Below are 21,687 nucleotides of genomic sequence, written 5' to 3'. Positions count from 1 at the left end.
GTCCCATTTGTGTAACATTGCCTTGTTTTCTGGCATCCTGTGTCTTGTGTTTTTTGCCGTTTTGTGTTATTTTATTGGTCAAATTTGGTCATTTTCTGTGTGTTTTGGGTCTATTTTGTGTTGGTTTCTGTCACGTTTTTGTCGTTCTGTCTAGTTTTTGTCATTTGGTCATTTCTTTGTGTTGCGTTTTTATTTTTTACCATTTTGTGTCTTTTTTGGTCTCATTTTTGTCATCTTGAGTGTCATTTGGGTTGTTTTATGTCCGTTTTTTGTGGTTTTCTTTCTTGTTTTATGTCTCCTTTGTCATTTTGTGTCATTTTGTCTTGTTTGTTGTTGCTTTGTGTCCCATTTGTGTAGTTTTGTCTTGTTTTTTTTACCGTTCTGTCTCATTTTTCTCATTTTCCATCTAATTTGTGTTTGCTTCTATCACCTTTTCTTGTTTTTTGCCCTTTTGTGTCTTTTTTTTTGCTCTTGTTTTCGCCATTTCATGCCTCTTTGTGATCGTTTTGTCTCCTCACTCTGCAGATATTTAACTATCTACATTTTATTTTCCATATTCTCTCCTCTCTGTGGTTCTGCGTTTCAACCTGAAAACTCTCTGAATTTCAGATGAAAAACGGTTTCATTTTCCAGTCGAACAGCTTCTGTTTTACATTTTACTGTGTTTGCAGCCTGACAGAGAGTCTGGACAAACACTGGTGTTCAGAACAAGCGTCAGGTTTCAGCGTGGTCGTTAAGGTCACCTTCACAAACACTCACCTGGGATTCACTGCATTACTGAGGAGAGCTGATTGATCGCAGCTCTGAGGGATACAGGACTCCTGATGCACAATAAAACACACACAGTAATACACACAACACACAAAGTAATACACACAACACACACATCCAGAAACAGGCCGACTTCACGCCTCCCCCGACTCTCTGGCCGTCATTCACACCTTCTTTATTTCAGACTTCTGTGCTCCACAATCACAAAATCCTGCTTCATGTTTTTTAATAAAAAATCTTTACTATGCCAAAGACACGTCCTCGTGGTTGTAAAAACTGTTTCTGTTTTCTCTAAATCTCCTAAATTTGTCAAGAAACGCTTCCAGTTACCACAAAATGTCCTTAGGTTGAAAAAAAAAAAATTCTTAAAAATGTCCCACTTTGCAGAAAAAATGCCCCTAATTTCCCCAAAAACCTTCTGTCCTAATTTAAAAATATGGCCACATGTATTCCGTTTGCACAGCGTGTCTTTAACAAAGAACTGAATCAATTTTCCCATCGCTTTTGTAAAAAACAAAAGTGGCCCAAGTTTCTAAAAAAAGCCCTCACTTTGGCAAAAAGAAAGTCTCAGTTTTTCCCAAACATTCATTATTTTATCCAAAAATGTCCCCATTTTTGAAAAAAAAAAAAAAATTGCTTTGACTTTGCCAAGAAACGTCGTCGTGGCTGAAAAAACTGTTTCCACTTTTTCAAAATCTCTTCAATTTTCCAAGAAATGTTTCCCATTTCCAGAACATTTCCTTTACTTTCTAAAAAATGTCCCCACTTTGCAAAAACTGTCTCCAGAGTTCCCCATTTCCTGAACCATTTCACCACTTTGCCAAAAAATACACCAACTTTGCTTATTCATTTAAAAAACCTTATGTTTGCAAAATGTTCTTACTCTACAAATTAAGTTTATACTTTGACAAAAACTTCCCCATTTTCTTAAAATCTCCCCCAAAGAAATGCCTCCAGTTTTTACTTTTGCTCAAAATAGCTCAAGTTTCTCAAAACATTTCCCCACATTGGTAAAAAAATACCTGCATTGTCCCCAAACCTTCCTTATTTTATCAAAAAATGGATTTACTTTCCACTTACTCTAAATGTTGGCACTTTGCTGAGAAACCCCTCCAACACCACAGATATGTCAGAAGTTTCTTTAAAAATAAACAACTCCACATTTGCTTGAAAATTTCCTTAATTTCCCCCAAACTTTGCTTACTAATTTTTAAAAATGTGCTTGTTTTTGCAGATGTACCGACTTTGTAAATCACATCTTTACCTCTAATTTTACCATAAATTTACTACTGCAAAACAATTTTTCCCCATTTTGTCTAAAAAAAATCCCTCATTTTTTTCTCACTTTCCTCATTTTACCAGAAAAAATCACACTTTGCAAAAAAATGTCTTTACTTTGCAGAGAAATGTTCTTATGGCTGAAAAAACTGTTTCCACTTTCTGTAAATCTCCCCAGTTTAAAAAGAAATTCATCCAATATCTGAAAACATTTCCTCTTTTTCTGAGAAAACATCTTCCGTTTCTTAAAAATGACCCCACTTTGATTAAAAAAAAAAACCTTCTCCAAAGCTTTGTTTAATGATTAAAAACATGTCAAAATTGTTCTTACTTTTGAAAAAAAGTGGCCCAACTTTCTGAAAAATGTCCCCACACTGGCAACAATACGCCCAGTTTTCCCCCAACTTTCTCACTTCATCCAAAAGTTCCTGATGAGCTGAACTCTACGACGATCAGTGGAACGGAAACAGCAGCATGGAGACATTACACATCACCGGGTCTCTGCTTCCTGCTACAAACATCCCTCCTACGGCTGAGGCTGAATTACAGCCGTCCTCCGTCACCATGGTTACAGATCAGAGAGCATCGCTATCGGAGTTTGATTAATGAGGTCTGTAATGGATTTTGATGACCTCATGAGATCTGAACAGGAGATGATATGAAACACACACACTAACACACACAGTAACACACACAGTAACACACTCTGGGGCTATATTTAGATTTTCTACATAGAAAGATGAATTTGGATCCAAACAGAAGTATTTTTGTCCCTGATGATGAAGGATCATCCACGTAGTAAAACTGAGTTTAATCAGAGAGAGAAAAACTAGACCAGCCCTCAGTAGATGGCAGAACCACGCCCAGACCTCTAACTCCACATCTGAGCAGGGGACCTAAGACTGATCCTCAGTGCCAAGTTTGATCATCCTGACTTCAGCACTTGCAGAGATATCTGACCGGACATACACACACATACACACACATACATAATTACCCAGCCAGCCAGATACCGAAGTGAATGCAGTAACCCCACTGACGTACACATCAGGCGTAGTTACTGACACTAATCCTGAAGCCATTTGACTCTAAAGGAGATATTTTCTTTACTTTCCTCTGTAGTGTCAGACATGGACAAAAAAAGTATTATTTGCCAACAAACTCTCCCAAGTTTGCTAAAATTATCCCCATTTTACAAAAAACATGCCTCTATAGTTTTCCCAAAACTTTCTTTATTTTCTAAAAAAATGTTCCCCTTTGTTGAAAAAGTGGCCTTATATTTGTAAAAAATGTTGTAACTTCCTCTAAATGCTCAGTTTACAAAGAAATGGCCTCCGATTTCAGACAGAACTTCCCTCATGTGATCAAAAATGTTTCCAAAAAATACGCTCACTTTGTCCAATAATGTTCAAAACTTTTTTGAACAAGTTTGCCCAAAACTTTCCTTATTTTCTCAAAAAAGTGTTCAAACCTTGGCAAAACAAAACCAGAAATGTTCATGTAAAATGTCTTCTCTTCCTCAGAAGACGTCCCGATGTTTGCAAACAAATACTCACTTTTCCAAAAATGTTCCCAGTTTGCAAAAATATCTCAGATCTTGTCCAAACCTTTCCATTTTCTCAAAAAAAAATCTTCCCACTTTGCCAAAAAATGTCTCCACTTTCTCCAGATTTCTGCAACTTTCCCCAAACTTTCTACACTTTCTCCAAAAATGCCTCAATTTTCTCAGAAAGCTACCTTCAGTTCCCTAAAAAAATGACTCCAATTTTCCCAAAACTTTGATTATTTTCTCAGAAAATATTCTTAATGTTTCCACAAAATGCCTCATGTTTGTATAAGATGTTTACAAAAATATACACACTTTTGCAAAAAAAGCCTCAGATTTTCTCCAAACCTTCCTCATTTCTCAAAAAAATCTTTGCCAAAAAATGTCTCCACTTTCTCTAAATGTCTCCAATTTTCCCCAAACTTTCTATACTTTCTCCAAAAATGTCCCCGTTTTCTCAACAAACTACCTTTATTTCCTTCAAACCCTACCTCACTCTAAAAACAGTCTCATGTTTGAAAAAATTGTCCCAAATTTGCAAAAAAAATGTCTCCAATTTCACCCAAAATATTCTTTAATTATAAAAAAAATGACACAGTGTTTGCAAATTAATCTCTCTTTGGGAAAAGAGTTACAGATTTTCTAAAAAAAAAAAACTACCGTTAATTCAAGAAAACACGAAGAAAACTGACTTTTACAGAACAAATCCTGTTTCTGGCAGCAGCTCCTGACTCTACATGTGCAGAAATATTTTCCACTGTACCTGCATTTAGCTGCAGTATTTCTCTAAATAACAACACGGCTCCTAACAGTTTGGATCATGAAGTTTAACCAAACAGTTTCCAGCGTCTTGTTTTGATTTCAAAGCCTGAAACTCCTTTTCCACTGCGTCAGCTTTTTAAAAATGTCTCCCCGTGCTCTCTGCTAAATCAAATCCAGTTTGACACTAAACGGCTGAATGTAAACAGATGAGCCGTCCTTCCAGCAGCGCCGTTTTGTCCCACGCTGCCTCCAAGCGTTTGAACGTTTCGTGTTGAAGCTGAACGGCTGCCGGGAGGCGACGAAAAGCCGAACGTCTGAAGTGAAAATCAAACGGAGCGAATCAAAGAGCAGTTTGACGCGATGCGAGTCCCTCAGGGCTTTTTATGGAGCTGCACAGGTGTGACAGCCGCTTATTTCATCACATTTTATTGGATTTTATTGGATTTCCTGCCGTCCAGGCCTCTCTGGACGCCACAAAGCTTCTTCTGAAGCACAACCAGATGGATTAAAACATTTAAACTCACACTTTCTTCTTCTTCTCTTTGAATTCCTGCTTTTCCCCTTAGTTTTGCCTTTTCTCAGGTATTTCTGAATCATCTCTCCCTCTGTTTTAATCCTCTAGCTTCTGGTTTTGTGTCCATCTGTTTTCTCTTCACCTGTATTTCTACTTTCCATTTCCTTCCTTCTTGCTTCCCCTCCCCCTTCCTTCTTTATTTCTTTCTCTTCCAGCTGATCTTCACTATCTCTGACTCTTATTAATGCCGTTTCCTTCCCCCATCTGTTTTCAATCTTCCTCCACCTCTATTGTCTCTTTCTGACTCCCCCATCCCTGCATAATGAGATTTTCTTTACTATTGCGTCTATAGAAACCAAATCTGAAGCTGCGAACACTTTCTGCACTAAAACACTTTCTACAGGGATGTCCTCTTTTCTTGCTTCAAGTCTTTAAGTTAAGTTTAAGTTAAAAATGAAATTACAGTGAGAAAAAAATAAAACCAGAGGGCGGAAAAATGAAACTAGTGAAGAAAAATGAAAGCACAATGAACAAAACAAACTACAGTGAGAAAAAATGAAATTACAGTGAAGAAAAATGAAACTACAGTGAAGAAAAATGAAATTACAGTGAAGAAAAATGAAATTACAGTGAATTAAAATGAAACTACAGTGAATTAAAATGAAATTACAGTGAAGAAAAATGAAACTACAGTGAGGAAAAATGAAACTACAGTGAAGAAAAATGAAATTACAGAGAGAAAAAATGAAATTACAGTGAATTAAAATGAAACTACAGTGAAGAAAAATGAAACTACAGTGAAGAAAAATGAAACTACAGAGAGGAAAAATGAAACTACAGTGAATTAAAATGAAACTACAGTGAAGAAAAATGAAACTACAGAGAGGAAAAATGAAACTACAGTGAATTAAAATGAAACTAAAATGAGGAAAAATAAATCCAACGTCTTTTCTTTGCTTCTATTCACATCTTTCCTCCTTCAACATTTCTTTCCCTCCATCTCCTCCTCCCGTCGCCGCGGTAACCCCTCCACCCCATCATCTCTTCCTCCTCCACTCTGCTGTCAGACTCGTCTCGATGGGATGCTGTTGCCGCGGCAACCGGCATCATTAGGAAAACCGTATTTATGCTTTCTAACGCCGGAGCAGACAGCTGCTGTAATGAACACACACGCACACACACACACACACACACACACACACACACACACGCACACACACACACACACACACACACACACACACACACACACACACACACACACACACACACACACACATGTTTGTTTTTCTATACCGGTGGGGACTTACCATTGACTCCCATTCATATCTAACTCCTAACCCTTACCCTAACCCTAACCATCACCAAATCAATGCCTAACCCTAAACAAACGTTTCTGCACTTTTACATTTTTTATTAACAACAATATGGCCAAGAAAACGGTGTTGCCACCCGTGGGGACCTCATTTTAGGTCCCCACCGTAAGACAAGTCCCCACCTTTATAGCAAATAGTCAGGTCAAAGTCCCCACCGGTATAGCAGAAACAAGTACACACACACACACACACACACACACACACACACACACACACACACACACACACACAGAGACACACACACACACACACACACACACACACACACACACACACACGTGTTTCCTTCAGTAAAACATTTTAACATGTTCCTACATATCCCATGATGCTCTGCTGCTCTGAGGATGCAGCTGATTTAATTAATCAGTAATCAGAGAACACGAGTCGTACAGATTCAGAACCACAGCAGGGCCTCAGGTCAGAATGAAAGAGAGGCTTACTAAAGGATCACCGAGTGAAAAAAGCTGAAAAATGATCACAGACACACAAAGAAATCATAACCTGCTTATTGTGCTAAAACGACTAAAATACTCTACACTGTGCCAGTGTAGATGTTAATAATCAGTTAAATCTGAGGCTTTCTGGTTCCGCTGTGGTGTTCAGCGGTGAGCTCGCTCCGTGACGTTTAGCTCCAGTTATCGGATCATTTTCTGGATGTTCTGCTGCTTTTTCTCTAATTACAGCGTTTTTCTCTTCGTTTCAGTTCAGTCCTCAGCCTGAAACAGAAATCACAGCCAGCTGAGGTGTGAAATTAAAAACCAAAGAGCCGACGGCGGCTTTTGTTGCTGCAGCTCAGAGTAGATGTGAACCTGAACCAGAACCCTGCTGGGCTCCTGATGGGTTATTGATCCGTTATCAGCAGAAACCAATCAGTCACTAACGATGTTTAACAGATTCACTTCTGATCAATAGAAGCTTTGTTTGTCTGAACAGTGGATAAAAACGAACACGTTGAATCTCAGAGGTTTGCTGTGGAAGACGGCTGAACTTTTACAAGAAATCAAAACGACAAAAGTAAACAGGAAGTAGAATTCATCCTGTGAGGAAACTTAACCCAACATACTGAAAATGAAATCGTTCAAACGGACGTTTAAACCTGAAATAAAATGTTTTCAGCTTAAAGGCAGCTGCAGATTTCATCAACATGTGGATCTGATTGTCCTCTGATGATGTTCAGTCTTCATCAGCTCCTCCTCCTCCTCATTAACTATTTACTGATTCAATCAACACAAACACCTCCATCATTCATCTCCATCAGCCTCCCAGAGGAGGACATTTTTCACTCCCAGCATGCCGAGGGGCAGACAGACGCTGTAGTCATCCCAGAGGAGGAGGAAGAGGAGGAGGAGGAGGAGGAGGAGGAGGAAGAGGAGGAGGAGGAGGAAGATAGAGGGAGGAGGAAAAAAGCAGTCTGAAGGAGACTCAGTGAAGGGATGAATTCTGACTGTTTGTATGAAAACGCTGTAGTTAAAGTCCACATCAAAAATACAGTGTTTTTTATACAATGTGTGACTGTAAAATTACACAATTTTATTGTATTTAAATCAGAAAAAATATTATTTTGCAGATATTTGCTGTTATTTTCACAAATTTACAACATTACAATAATTCATCATTTATGTCAGATTTCTACTGTTTAGATATTTATTATATATCTATTAAAATATATATTACATTTTTAAATGTTAACTATTTATTATTTTATTATGTATTTTATTATTTATTGTTATTGCCTTTATTATTTATTTATTTTTAGAAAATATTCATTTTATGATATCTTTTTTTATTTATTATTTCTTTATTATTATTGACTTCATTATTTATTTATTTTTGGTTAAATATTTATTTATTATATAGTTTTATTTATTTTATGTTATTATTATTGATTTTATTATGTATTTATTTTTGGTTAAATATGTCTTTCATTATATATTTTTATTTATTTTATATTATTATTATTGACTTTATTATTTCTTTATTTTTCTTCAAATATTTATTTAATTTTACGTTTTATTTATTTTATTTTTATTATTATTATTGACTTTATTATCTATTTATTTTTGGTTAAATATTTATTTTATTTTAGATTTTTATTTATTTTATTTTTAGTATTTATTTATGTATTATTTTATTATTGTTGTTGACATTTTCTTTCTTAAACTGTGTAATAAGGGTTATGCATCTTTGATATTCTTCTACCTTCATGCACTGTTTATACTGTTAATATGTTTTTGCACATTTATTTTTTATCCTTGAAAGATTTTTTTCTGAAACATTTTTCTGCTTCTTTTGCATTCTGTTTAAATCTTGGTTCTCTGTGCTGTTGCATCTAATCTAATCTGAGTGAAACGTGACTTTAGAAAGCAGAATTTATACTACAAAACATTAAAACAGGTGAGAGAAGGTGTTTCTAAAAGCTCAGACTGTTCGAGGACTAAAGAAACGTTGAATTTTCCTGTTTTTCTGCGTTTTTCTGCTCAGACTCTCAGTGATTCTGGTCTCTGTTGTGTTTGCAGCAGAAAGGATGGAGCAGCTCTCTGCGGCCGATGGACCGACATGGAACCCTGAAGGTAAAGACCATCAGTCATCTTTAATAAGGTTCCTCTGCTCCTCCTGTCTGATTTATCTCCATCCTCCTACGCCTTCATCACGTCTGAACATCTCACTGCTGTTTGTTCTCACCGATGAGCAGAAGATCAACACAAACAAACACCAGAACATTCAGTTTCTTTTTTTCTTCAGAGTTTTAAAGACACTTCTCATGTTGACTTAAATGTTGAGCTTTAAATTCTTACATAACTGTGGAAATAACAGTTTAAAAAACATTTTTAATTGCAAAAAGAAGCCACATTAGATGGAAAGTGTTGTGACATGTAGAAGGTCTGTCCAGGTGGAGAAACTCACCTGGTTGCAGGTAAACATGACATCAGAGCTTATTTTAACTAATGTTTGGTCTCTGATGGAGACTAGAAGCTTCTCTCTGCACCGTGAGGCGTTCAGGGGACATCCGGTATATGATGCTTTTATGTAACGGTGGTAAATTGCAGCGTCTAGAGACAGTGTGTCTGTGAGGCGTTTAGGTAACCTTCGTATATTGTTGTGTCTAGTGATCCTTATGAGGCCTTTAAGTAACTGTGGGAAATGGTGAGGCGTTCAGGAAACCTTGGTAAATTATGGCATCTACCAATTGCCACATGTGAGGCATTCAGGTTGCTTTGGGAAATTGTAGCGTCTGCAAGTATTCTGCATCCAGGACATTCTAGAAACATTGGATGTTGTGGTGTTCAGTGATCCATATGATGCATTTATGTAACTTTGGTAAATTTTACCGTCTACCAATAGCCGATGTTTGAAACATTCATGAAACCTTAGTAAATTAAAGACTCTATCAATAGCATGTATTTGAGGCATTTATGGAACTTCAGCAAATTCTAGTGTCTACTGGTAAGTTTTCTGTGAGGTGTTCAGGAAAATTTGGTAAATTATAGCATATCGTGATGGAAGTGAGGCGTTTAGGTTGCTGTTGGAAATTGTAGCATCTACAAATATCCATCCTGCTTCCAAGATGTTCAAGAAACCTTGGATGTTGTAGCGTCTAGTCATCCATTTGAGGTATTTATGAACCTTGGTAAATTTTAGCATCTGTGTATGTGAGACATTTAGGTAAGTTTGGCGTCCAGTGAGCCATATGAGTCATTCAGGGAACCTTGGTAAATTGTTGCGTCTACCAATACATGTGGGTCATTTAAAAACACTGGTATAACGTCTACTGAAAGCCTGTATATGAGGTGCTGTAGAAACCTTAGTGAATTAAAGTCTCTACCGATAGTATGTATCTGAGGCATTTAGGGAACTTTGTTAAATTCTAGTGTCTACTGGTAACTTTCCTGTGAGACGTTCAGGAAACGTTGGTAAATAAAAACATATCATGTAACTTTGGGAAGTTATAGAATTGACAGATAGCCTGCATCTGAGGCATTCAAGAAACCTTGGATGTTGTAGCGTCTAGCCATCCGTATGAGGCGTTTATGAACCTTGGTAAATTGTAGCTTGCACTAATAGCATGTATGTATGTGAGACATTTAGGTAACTGATAAATTCTAGTGTCTACTTTCCTGTGATATGTTCAGGTAATCTTAGTAAATTACCTTAGGCAAATTAAGTGAGGTGTTTAGGTTGCTACGTGGTGGAAGTGAGGCGTTTATGTAACTTTGGGAAACTGTAGTATCGACAAGTGCATCTGAGGTGTTCAGGAAACCTTGGTAAACTGATGCGTCTACCAATATATGTGGGCTGTATAAAAACCTTGGTAAGTTGTAGTGTCCAGAGATCCATATGAGGCGTTTAGGTAACCGTGGTAAATAGCTGCGTCTACTGATAGCCCTATATAAGGTGTTTAAGTGACATCTGTGAAGCTGTAGCGTCATAACGAGTCTGGGTCCAATATAAAAACACAAGCTGAACACACGTAGAGATCAGGTCAGAAGTCATTAACCTCCTCAGAAGTCTCTGTCATGGTGCCCGTTGCTGCTAAACTCCATAATGATGGTCAGAGTTTTATGATAAAAGTGTTTCAGTTTGTTTCCAGCCTCTCAAAAGGCAGTGAAAGCAGCACAGTGTGGTCTTTTAGAGGCGTTATGGTGAGTTCAGGGACACCAATAAGAGGCTCCCATAAGGTTCAGCCTGGAGGTGGTGACATGATGTAAATACAAGAAGTTGTTTCATATATTGAACATAAAGCATGTTCTAATTATGGATATTCAAATATGACATGTTATAGATGAAGATTTGCAGAAACCAGAAGATGTTTCCTCTCAAATAATATTTCATTTTCATCATTGTTCTTTTTTCAGTTTAATTTCATCTAAATGGGTGAAAGTTCCTCATAAAGGTTTGGATGTTCATTGGACATGGTCATGTTAAAGACATTAAACACACATTTTATGGGTTAATATTAATACAGATTTAATATTTTATCAATTTTTCTGTCAGTATTTGGATTTCTGCAGCTCGTTTGTTGAATCTTGGCCCGAACACCAAAAGCTGAATCTCCATGTTCACAGAATAAGTGACAGGATTTCCTCCTTCCAGGCGTCTTTAAAGCATCCATGCTATCTCTATGACAACCACCGTTTCTCCTTCTGGCAGCCGGAGGGTTTTAACTCCTCCACAACCGACCCAGACTCTTTTCTCTTGGCTTCTTTTCACCGACATTCTGAGCTAATGATGCCAGAAAACCTGGAATATGTCCAGAGAGTCTGAGCGCTGCTGTGACGGCTGGCAGAAATAAACCAGGAAGGATTGTGGGTAGAAACCACCTGAGTTTGCTTTGAATCTCGGTATATTATAGCATCTAAAGGTGAAGGGTTTAGTTCAGGCAACTGGACTTATTCTTGTGATCTTGAAGACGTTTCACCTCTCATCCGAGTGGCTTCTTCAGTTCTAAAACTAGTTTGGATAGTTCCAGGTATTTAACCACTAGAGGTGAAGGTGGGGCTAAAGCTGATGGTATTTACTATCAGCAGGTGATTAAAGGGTGCATCTACCAATAGCCTACGTGTGAGACGTTCAGGAAACATCGGTAAATTATAGTGGTGGAAGTGAGGTGTTTATGTAATTGTAGCTTCTACTGACTTCCATATGTGAGGCGTTTCGGTTGCGTTGGGAAGTTGTGGTGTCTGCAAATAGCCCGCATCTGTAACGTTCCAGAAACCATTACTCTTTCTGACGGTTTTGTTGAAAAATGAGTTCAACATTCAAATTGCTTGTTTAGTGAATTTCAACCCACTCTCTGTCAAAGTTCTGTCCGGAGGTCATTAAATGCCACAGAAGTCTCTGTCATGGTTAAACACTCACAAAGCTGTCAAAGAGTCAAAGATGGTTCTGGGAAAAATTAACAAAAACAAGGTATAGCCAAGATTGCATCACCTGGAATTTCTTCATTAATCAAAGTAAAAAATAACTAAAATGACTTATATTGTCCAAAATACCTAAATAATTTTCAAAATGCTTGACATTTTACACAAATTACATAAAACTCGACCAAAGGAACGAACCTGTGCAAAATTTGACCCAAATGACAAAAAGTTATCTGAGATTATTCTGAAGTGATCCTGAATAAGGTAAAAATTGATCAAAATGAGAGAAAAAAAATGCCCAGTGTGGATGTAGGACTCATCTGGTGTAAGTTTTTACCAGAACTCAGTTATGTTTTACTTCCTAATTCTGAGGCTCGGAAGTGATGGAAAAAATTCCACTAAAAAATGATAAATCTGGACCCATCTCTATGGACGTCAAGGACCTGGAAGTCTCCAGAGTTCTAGAGTAGACCTACCAGCAACTGTAAAGATCACTGATTAATATCTGGTGTCTTGTTTTATAAGCCCAAACTTAAACAGAAATACAAGAACAATATGAATTATGCCAAATAATACAAAAAGACGCAACATCACCACAAACAACATGTTTAATCACTAGAATGAGTAAAAAAATGGCATAAAAAGTTGTAAAATCACTACCAAAAGATGCCAATCAACCAAAAACTAGTTGCACAATCAACAACAGAGTTAAAATCCCTAGAAAAGACATAAAATCATGCCCAGAAAGATGCAGAATCAGCCCTACAGAAATGAATAATCACCACAAAGAGTCAAAAGCAGCACATAAACCGTCCTCTAGAAAGTTCTAGAGTAGACCGACAGACAGCCGTAAAGATCACTGCTGCGCCAACGGTCGGAGATGTTTAAACCTTAAAGATATTTAAACTCACACAGCAGCAGCCAGAAAACATATAAAACATTAACTAACCTCAGAGAATTGGTCAAATTTATTCACAAAACTCATTTAAAAAATCAGGAAATGAGCCAAAGTGCTGCAGAGAACGGAATAACAAACCTGAATAAAGGTTTATGAAGCCATAAAAGATTCAACACGAGAGGAGATGAAATTCAGGATGAAAAACTGATGCAACTAAAACCTGGGGACTTCCTGTCGTCTACTGGCTTCTGAATTAATGCTAAATATTCTGTTTGAACAGTAATAAATGTGATCTATTCTGCAGGCCAGAGGACGACGACCTTCTCAGCTCCCATTGGACAGAAGCCAGAACTCCCAGGAGCCTTTGCAGCAGCCGAGCTCAGTCCGTAAGAGTCACAAGAGGAAAGGTGAGTTTAACCGGCAGCATTTTTACCTGGATTCAGTCTGAAGATCCTTTAATATCTTCAGGTTTTCATCTCTAACAGCTGATCTGATCTTTCATCTGATTTCATGTCTGTTTCTTCTCCTGCTGCCTTTAAACATCAAACATCTGTTCTTTCTTGACTTTTACCTTCTTTTCTGATGCAATGGCAGCGCTTCATCCTCTCGTCTCTTCTCCTGGTTTTCTAACTGAATGTGGAGTTTTCCACTTTCACAGCCTCCATCAGCTGCTTTGATTGGATTTCCTTTAATTCTCTCTAAAGAATGTGAAGATGTTGGACCTCAATGTGGATTGGTGTTTAGATTTCTGATGAAGTTCAGGCTTAAAAAACTAGATATCAAATATTAATCAGTGATCTTTACAGGTGTTGGTAGGTCTACTCTAGAACTTTCTCCAGTTGTTGGTAGGTCTACTCTAGAACTTTCTACTGTTGTCGGTAGGTCCACTCTAGAACTTTCTACTGTTGTCGGTAGGTCTACTCTAGAACTTTCTCCAGTTGTTGGTAGGTCCACTCTAGAACTTTCTACTGTTGTCGGTAGGTCCACTCTAGAACTTTCTACTGTTGTCGGTAGGTCTACTCTAGAACTTTCTACTGTTGTCGGTAGGTCCACTCTAGAACTTTCTACTGTTGTCGGTAGGTCCACTGTAGAACTTTCTACAGTTGTCGGTAGGTCTACTCTAGAACTTTCTACAGTTGTTGGTAGGTCTACACTAGAACTTTCTCCAGGGGACGTTCTCCTTTCCTGCTTCCAGTCTTTAAGTTTAGTCTCACTTAGAACATTCCAGGTCCTTGAAGTCCATAGAGGTGGGTCCAGAATCATCAAAACAATCACTGGTACCTGAAGGACTTTTGGTTTTAGTCCAAAATTACACAAAAATTGTGTCAAATTCCTCCTGAAATGACTTAAAGAGTTCTATCTACATATTTCCAGAGTTCCAGGTCCTTTAAGTCCATAAAGGAGAACGTCTCCTGTAGAAAGTTCACGAGTAGATCTACTGACAACTTTCTAGTTTTCCAGTTAAAAGGAAAAAACATGTATATTAAGGTTTGAAAAATGGTAAATTATATTTTCAACTAAGGCAGCATAGTGGAGTAGTGGTTCACACTGTCACCTTGCAGGTAGAAGATCCCCGGTTTGTGTCCCAGTCTTCCTGGGATCTTTCTGCATGGAGTCTCCATGTTCTCCTGTACATGTATGGGTTTTCTCCGGCTTCCTCCCACAGTCCAAAAACATGCTGAGGTTAATTAGTTACTCTAAATTGCCCGTAGGTGTGAATGTGAGTGTGATTGTCTCAATATGTAGCCCTGTGACAGACTGTTACCTGTCCAGGTGTCCCCTGGCTTCAGCCTCAGTCAGCTGGGATAGACTCCACCCCCATGACTCCAATGAGGATTAAGGTGTATAGATCATGGATGGATGGATATTTTCAACTGTCAATATTCAGTCTTTTTAATTTTTACAAATGGTGATTTGTTCTTTTACAGTGTTTGACTGTAAAATAAGTCTATTAATTTACTGTATTTGACTCAAGTTCAGTTCTTTTACAGGTATATATGGATATTTAAGAAGAAAAATGGTGGACATTAAGGATTATTTAGTTATTTCTTCTTTTACAACATTTGACCACAAACTTACACGGTGTGTTGATCTATTTAAATTAGTTACAAAATGTAATTATTTCACAGAAATTAGTTGTTTTTCAAAAATCTATTTTTTTTGACAGTTTAAATGTTTCTACCATTTTATATAAATGTTTTTTGGTGCAATTACTTCCACATTTTTACTGAATTATTTTTCTGTCTTTCTTTATAAAGGCTCCAAACGTATTTATTCAACAAGGTTACACACCTGTCCTATGTTTAAACTCCTCCCCCTCAGGTACGCTCGTCTGCAGCGCAACAGGAAGTTCCTCCTTCTCGTCCATCGCCATGGTAGCGATCCCCGACTGTGTGGACGAGGCCACGCAGACCGACATCAGCTTCCAGAACTTTGTTACTCTGAGCAGAACCAGAGGTCATCATCATCATCATCACAGCCAAGGCTCCTCCCCCCACCGCCTCCCCCATCTCCCCCACTCCCTCACCTGCTGGGACCCTTCAATGAGTTGTACGTTCTCACCTGGAGGCTTCAGATGATTGGTTTATGACAAAAACATCTGATGTAGTGATGGTGGATTCATCTGGTTCTTCATCTCCAGTAGCTTTAAAGAGCAGAGTTCTACCTTCATATTTCCAGACTTCCAGGTCCTTAAAGTTCATAGAGGAGAACATACGCTGGAGAAAGTTCTAGAGTAGGTCCACTCTCGAACTTTCTCCAAGGGATATTCTCCTCTATGGACTTTAAGGACCTGGAAGTCTTGGAATATTTCCAGTATGAAGGAAGAACTCTGACCGTTAATAAAGTTACTGGAAATGAAGAACCAGATGTTCTGAGGAGGTTCTAGTTGGTTTTCATGATATTTTCTGTATCTTTTCTTCAGTTGTGTGTTTGACTACAACGACCCCAACGACTACTTCGACGTCTCGAATCATGAAGTCGATCGACAGGACGACCTGGAGTACGAGGTCAGAACATCCCTTTAACTGAAAGTTTAACAAGAAATGAAAACCTTCCCTCCAAACTCTTCGAACCCTTCTACTGAGGGAAACTACTGAATGTTTGCGACTCATGAAACCTTCAGTGTGATGAATATAAATGAGAGCTGCCAGCTGTGGCTCTTCAGTTCACTCTGACAGGAAATATTCCTTTATTCTGTATTCATGAGGGACTTTCAGGGATTTTCACTTGTAGAAAAAGAAAAGAAGACAGAAAAAGACGCAGTTCAGTGATTCAGGATGTTTAAAAGACGTAGAAAAAGAGAGACAATGAAAGTGGAAGTCTGAGAATATTTCACACAGCAGATGTCTTCAGATCTGTTTAGCTTCACAGACGACGATACTTTAGGTTGGGTTTAACTCTGCACTCCAAGCAGCAGTTTCTGGGCGTTTTTCTTCACTGTTGTTTGTGATTTTACTGCAATCTAAAGTCCTGCAGCTCTTTGGAAACAGAACAACATGAAGAAGGAGAGAGAACTCAGAAATGTTTCCTGTCAGTGGAAACCAAAAAATAGGAGAAAACAAATAGGATGTTACCAACACTGGAAAACATTCAGGCTCCACACACTACAGATATTTCACTATTTAAATTTAGTTTCTGGACTCGCCTCCTCTCTGCTTTGTGCAAATACTGCCTGCTGTACTTAAAATAGTCTAAAAACTACCATAAAGAAATGCAAAACGACCACAAAGAGACACAAAACGACCACAAAAAGAAACAAAGCAACCACAAAGAGACACAAAACGACCACAAAAAGAAACAAAACAACCACCGAGACACAAAACAACTACAGACACAAGACAACCACAGAGACACAAAACGACCACAAAAAGAAACGAAGCAACCACAGAGACACAAAACAACTACAAAGAGACACAAGACAACCACAGAGAGACACAAAACAACTACAAAGAGGCACAAAATGACCTCAAAGAGATACAAAACAACTGCAAAGACATACTAGACAACCACAAAAAGAAACAAAACAACCACAGAGACGCAAAGCAAACACAAAGAGAACAAGACAACCACAGAGACGCAAAACAACCACAAAGAGACGCAAGACAACCACAAAAATACATGAAACAAACACAAAGAGACACAAAATGACCACAAAGAGACAAAAACAACCACAGACAAAAACCAACAAGGCAGAGACAAAAAACAACCACAAATAGATGCAAAAAAAACACAAAGAGACACAAAATGACCACAAACAGACAAAAAACAACCCGACAGAGACACAAAACAACCACAGAGATGCAAAACAACCAGAGACAAAAACAAGCGCAAAGACACAAAACGACCACAAAGAGACAAAAAAAAAACCCCACAAAGAGACAAAAAATAACTAAAGAGACACAAAACAACCACCAAGGTAAAAACAAGAGAAGTGTATTTTAAAGGAACCAGTTTCCATGACTGATTTAAATTCACAGTTGCAAGATAAAGATTCATTTAATCATCTAAAGTAGCAAACATCACTTTGATGGGTTTGACTGACAGAACAGTGCTGCATCAGCTTAACATTATGTGTAATTTAAACACAAACTTCTGTGAAGAGAATTATTGAAGATATAAGAATTTTATAGGAATATGAGAAAGTCTTTTATTCATGTTTCTGGTTTGCTAACATGCTAGCCTTTAGCTAATAGTTGCTTCTGCTGGTAGTAATTAAAACCTCCAGCTTTGTCTGTTTCATGAATGGAACTTCAATGATCCAGCTTCTGGTGTTTAAACCAGTTCTGTCCATCATAAACCAGATGTTCTAATATCTACTGTCTTATCGTAAGGCGCTAAAATTGCTTGATAAGGTTTAGTCACTAAAACTACTTGGTTACGTCTTGATTTCAAAACTACTTGGTTGAGGGTATCATAGCTGACATTAGATAGCTGCAGTGGTTGTGCCAAGATTGAGGGGAAATACTGAAGATATCAGAGATTTAGAAGAAAACATTAGAAAGACTTATATTCATGTTTCTGGTTTGCTAACATGCTAGCCTTTAGCTAATAATTGCTCCTGCTGGTGGTAATTAAAACCTCCAGCTTTGCCTGTTTCATGAGTGGAACTTTAATAATCCAGCTTCTGGTGTGGAAACCAGTGTTCTAAAATCATCTTTGTTAGTTTAAGGCGCTAGTCACCTAAGCTAGTTGGTTAATTTTAGAAACCAAAACTACTTGGTTAAGGTTAGCATAGCCAACGTCAAATAGCTGCAGTGGTTGTGCCACCAGTGATCGAAATACAACAGATATAAGACATTTACAGAAACATATTTGAGGAAACGAAACATGAGAAAGACTTTTATGCATGTTACCAGTTTGGTAATATGTTAGCCGTTAGCTAACAGCTGGTCCTGCTCGTCCAAATGTCCAGCTTTGCTTGTTTCATGAGTAGAACTTGAATGATCCAGTTTCTGGTGTTTAAACCACTACCGTCCACCATAAACCAGATGTTCTAAGATCTCCTGTTTCTCCAGGAGGTGGAGCTCTACAAGTCCAGCCAGCAGGAGAAGCTCGGTCTGACCGTCTGCTACCGGACTGACGATGAGGAGGATCTGGGGATCTATGTTGGAGAGGTGATGAAGAACTAAACCGAGTCAATTATAGCTTCAGTTACTCATTCATCACTTCACCGTCTCAATCCTTCATCCAGATGCTGTCTGGTGGTTTACTCATTCATGTATTCATGCAGGTTTTATTTATTCATCGCTCTCTTAATTCATGATGCCATTTATTTATGGGTCTTCTCTTTAGGCTCCTTGCTGATCTGTTTCTGTCGATTATTTCAGGTGAACCCGAACAGCATCGCAGCGAAGAACGGACGAATCAGAGAAGGAGACCGAATACTGCAGGTGAATGAAACACAGACTAAACCCTAAATCCTCCACAAAGTTCAGTCACATTAAACCATTAAACCAGCGATGACTTCATGGTGGTTTCAGTCGTCTTTTATATCCAGTCTATGTGATATCTCATGATATTTCCATGGCAACCAAGTAAACTGTCAGCTGAAACTTTTAAAAGAACCTCATGAATGAAGTAAAGACTTTAAATTTAATCTTTAAACGTCAAAGTGCACTTTATATTTGTTGTTTTTTTCATACAGTAATATGCAGAAAACTTGTTTTATAGATGAAGTAGCAGCAACATGTCAAATATGTCACAAAAACAAAAAAAAATTCATTCATTCAAGTGCTGTTTTAAACACCAAGACAGTGAATGAAGGTACATCCCACCAGCTATGCTGTTTAATTACATTTTGATTTATTTCAATAAAATGATGTTAAAATCAGTCAAATCAAGATCTGTAGTCCAGTAATAAGCTCCCAATTCTTTGAATCAGAGTTTATCCTGCTGAGATTGTTTTAATATCACTGCTTAGCATTAAATTCCTCCTTGTGGCGTCTTTTGTCTTTCCCTTTTTCCTCCCGTTTCAGATTTTTTCCAATTCAAACCAAATTTCTACAGCGGTTTAGCCCATTTTTCAACAACATCTCTGCCACAATAGAGAAATATTCCATTAATAATCGCATTAAATCCTTTTTATGTGATTTAAATCGGCCACTGAATAATGAAATGACACTAAATCTGTTCACTCTGTTCGTGAAGCTTTAATTGTGACCTTCAGGGAAGTTAAACAGTTATTTCCTGCAGCGTGAAACCACAAACTGGTCCTCTGACTGGGTGAGGCTGACATAGATCCAAATCAAACGAAGCAAATTTACACCTGGGACCTGTGGGACAGCGTCCACCAATCAGAGCCGCCGCCAGCAGCCCAGTTACTACCTCACTAAAAATAGACAGAGAGGGACGCAGAGAATGAGCAGCAGTCAGACAGCAGAGGAAATGAATAGAAATCAATCAGCTCAGTCTGTATCCACAGTAACTTTAATAATCATCAGAGTTCTACCTTCAGACTGGGAATATTTACAGGCTTCCAGGTCCTTGAAGTCCATTTAGGTGGGTCCAGATTTATCACTTTTTAATGGACTTTTTCCATCATTTCTGAGCCTCAGAACTTCATCAGTTCAGCAGAGAGAACCATGACATTTAGGAGGAGAAACACATCTGAGTTCTGATGAAAACTGCAACTAACATCACCACAAAAAGACACAAAATTTCCCCCAAAAAGATGCAGTGTAACCACAAAAAGGCCAAACCTACCACAAAAAGATGCAAAACCAGTACAAAAATGCTAAATTTCCACAGAAAGACAAAATAACCACATAAAGTGACAAAAATCAACAGAAACAGGGTCCAAACTGCCACAAAAAGACAGGCGCAAAAGGTGCAAAATTAGAACAAAAACAGATAAAACTACCACAAAATGACCCCAAATCACTACAAAAATAGATGAATACACCACAATAAGATGCAAAATTCCCACCAAAAGAAGGAAAATTACCTCCTCAGAACCATCTGGTTCTTCATCTCCAGTAACTTCATTCATGATCAGAGTTCGACCTTCATATTTCCAGAGTTCCAGGTCCTTGAAGCCCGTAGAGGAGAATGTCCTCTGTAGAAAGTTCTAGAGTAGACCTACCGACAACTGGAGAGACTAGATTTATCATTTTTAATGGACTTTTTCCATCATTTCAGCAGTCTGTAGTAGTATGACTTGAATAAGATGAGCCTGGTATCAAAATGTCGAAAATAAGACTTTTCTCAAAATATATACACACCCTGTCAAAAGTTTTGAGACAGGTTCTAATTTATTTGAATGAGAAAGTGTCTCAAAACTTTTGACAGGGTGTGTATATGCTCAAAGCTGGCTGGAAGAATTGATACTCTGGAGGTGTAATCTGCTTCCATTTATCCAAAAGTACTTTAAAAAATGTCTAAAATGTCTCATAATACTTCAAACATGTCCAAAATTGTTCAAAACCTTTTCAAAATGACAGAAACATGACCGAAGTCACTCATAGTCTGTCTAATTTAGAAAAAAATTCCAAAATATTCAAAACTTGATGAAAACAAATGGAAAAAAGGACTCATAGACCCCAAACATCAAAATGCCTTGAACCTTTTCAGTATGAGCCATAACTCGACCAAAATGTCTCCAAAATGACAAAAAAAACGTGTCAGAAATTGTCCAAAATGAGCCAATAATTGTCCGAAATGCCCTAAACCTTTTCAGCATTTCTCATAATCCGACCAAAATGACCAAAAATTTGTCCAAAATGAGCCAATAATTGTCCAAATTGACCAAAAATGCTCCAAAATGCCTTAAAATACTTCAAACATCTCTTAAAATGACATAAATATCTACAAAATGACCCAGAAATTGTCCAAAAACAGCCAATAAGTGTCCAAAATAATGTAACCCTTTTCAGGCTTGCTCAAAAGTTGTCCAAAATGACAAAAACAATGTCAAAAAAGAACCAATAATTGTCCAAAGTGACCAAAAATGGTCCAAAATGTCAACAAGGTGTCCAAATTTACACAAAACATGTCAGAAATTGTCCAAAAAGCCTCAAACTTTCTCAGCATCATTCAAAACTTTATCAAAATCACTAAAAAATTGTTCAAAATGACTCAAAAATGGTCCGAAATGAAAATATGTCCAAAATTACACAATGCATGTCAGAAATTGTCCAAAAAGAGACAATAATTTTCCAAATTGCCTTGACTTATTTCCAACATGA

The 21,687-nt window shown here is 37.7% G+C and overlaps 1 protein-coding gene across 1 annotated transcript in view; it reads left to right on the top strand.

Moving 5' to 3' along the window:
• LOC110969287 (PDZ domain-containing protein 4-like) overlaps positions 1-21,687 on the top strand; it is a 48,190-nt gene that overhangs the window by 6,957 nt on the left and 19,546 nt on the right. The window contains 7 exon segments of the mRNA XM_022219348.2: positions 8,764-8,817; positions 13,308-13,410; positions 15,326-15,490; positions 15,493-15,553; positions 15,927-16,011; positions 18,520-18,618; positions 18,832-18,894. Of these exon segments, the coding sequence (XP_022075040.2) occupies positions 8,764-8,817; positions 13,308-13,410; positions 15,326-15,490; positions 15,493-15,553; positions 15,927-16,011; positions 18,520-18,618; positions 18,832-18,894 (630 nt within the window).

The sequence above is a fragment of the Acanthochromis polyacanthus genome, chromosome 6, assembly GCF_021347895.1.
Source record: "Acanthochromis polyacanthus isolate Apoly-LR-REF ecotype Palm Island chromosome 6, KAUST_Apoly_ChrSc, whole genome shotgun sequence".
Taxonomy (NCBI): Eukaryota; Metazoa; Chordata; class Actinopteri; family Pomacentridae; genus Acanthochromis; species Acanthochromis polyacanthus.
The sequence above is the reverse complement of the archived record's forward strand: the minus strand, read 5'-3'. Positions and strand labels throughout refer to the sequence as shown.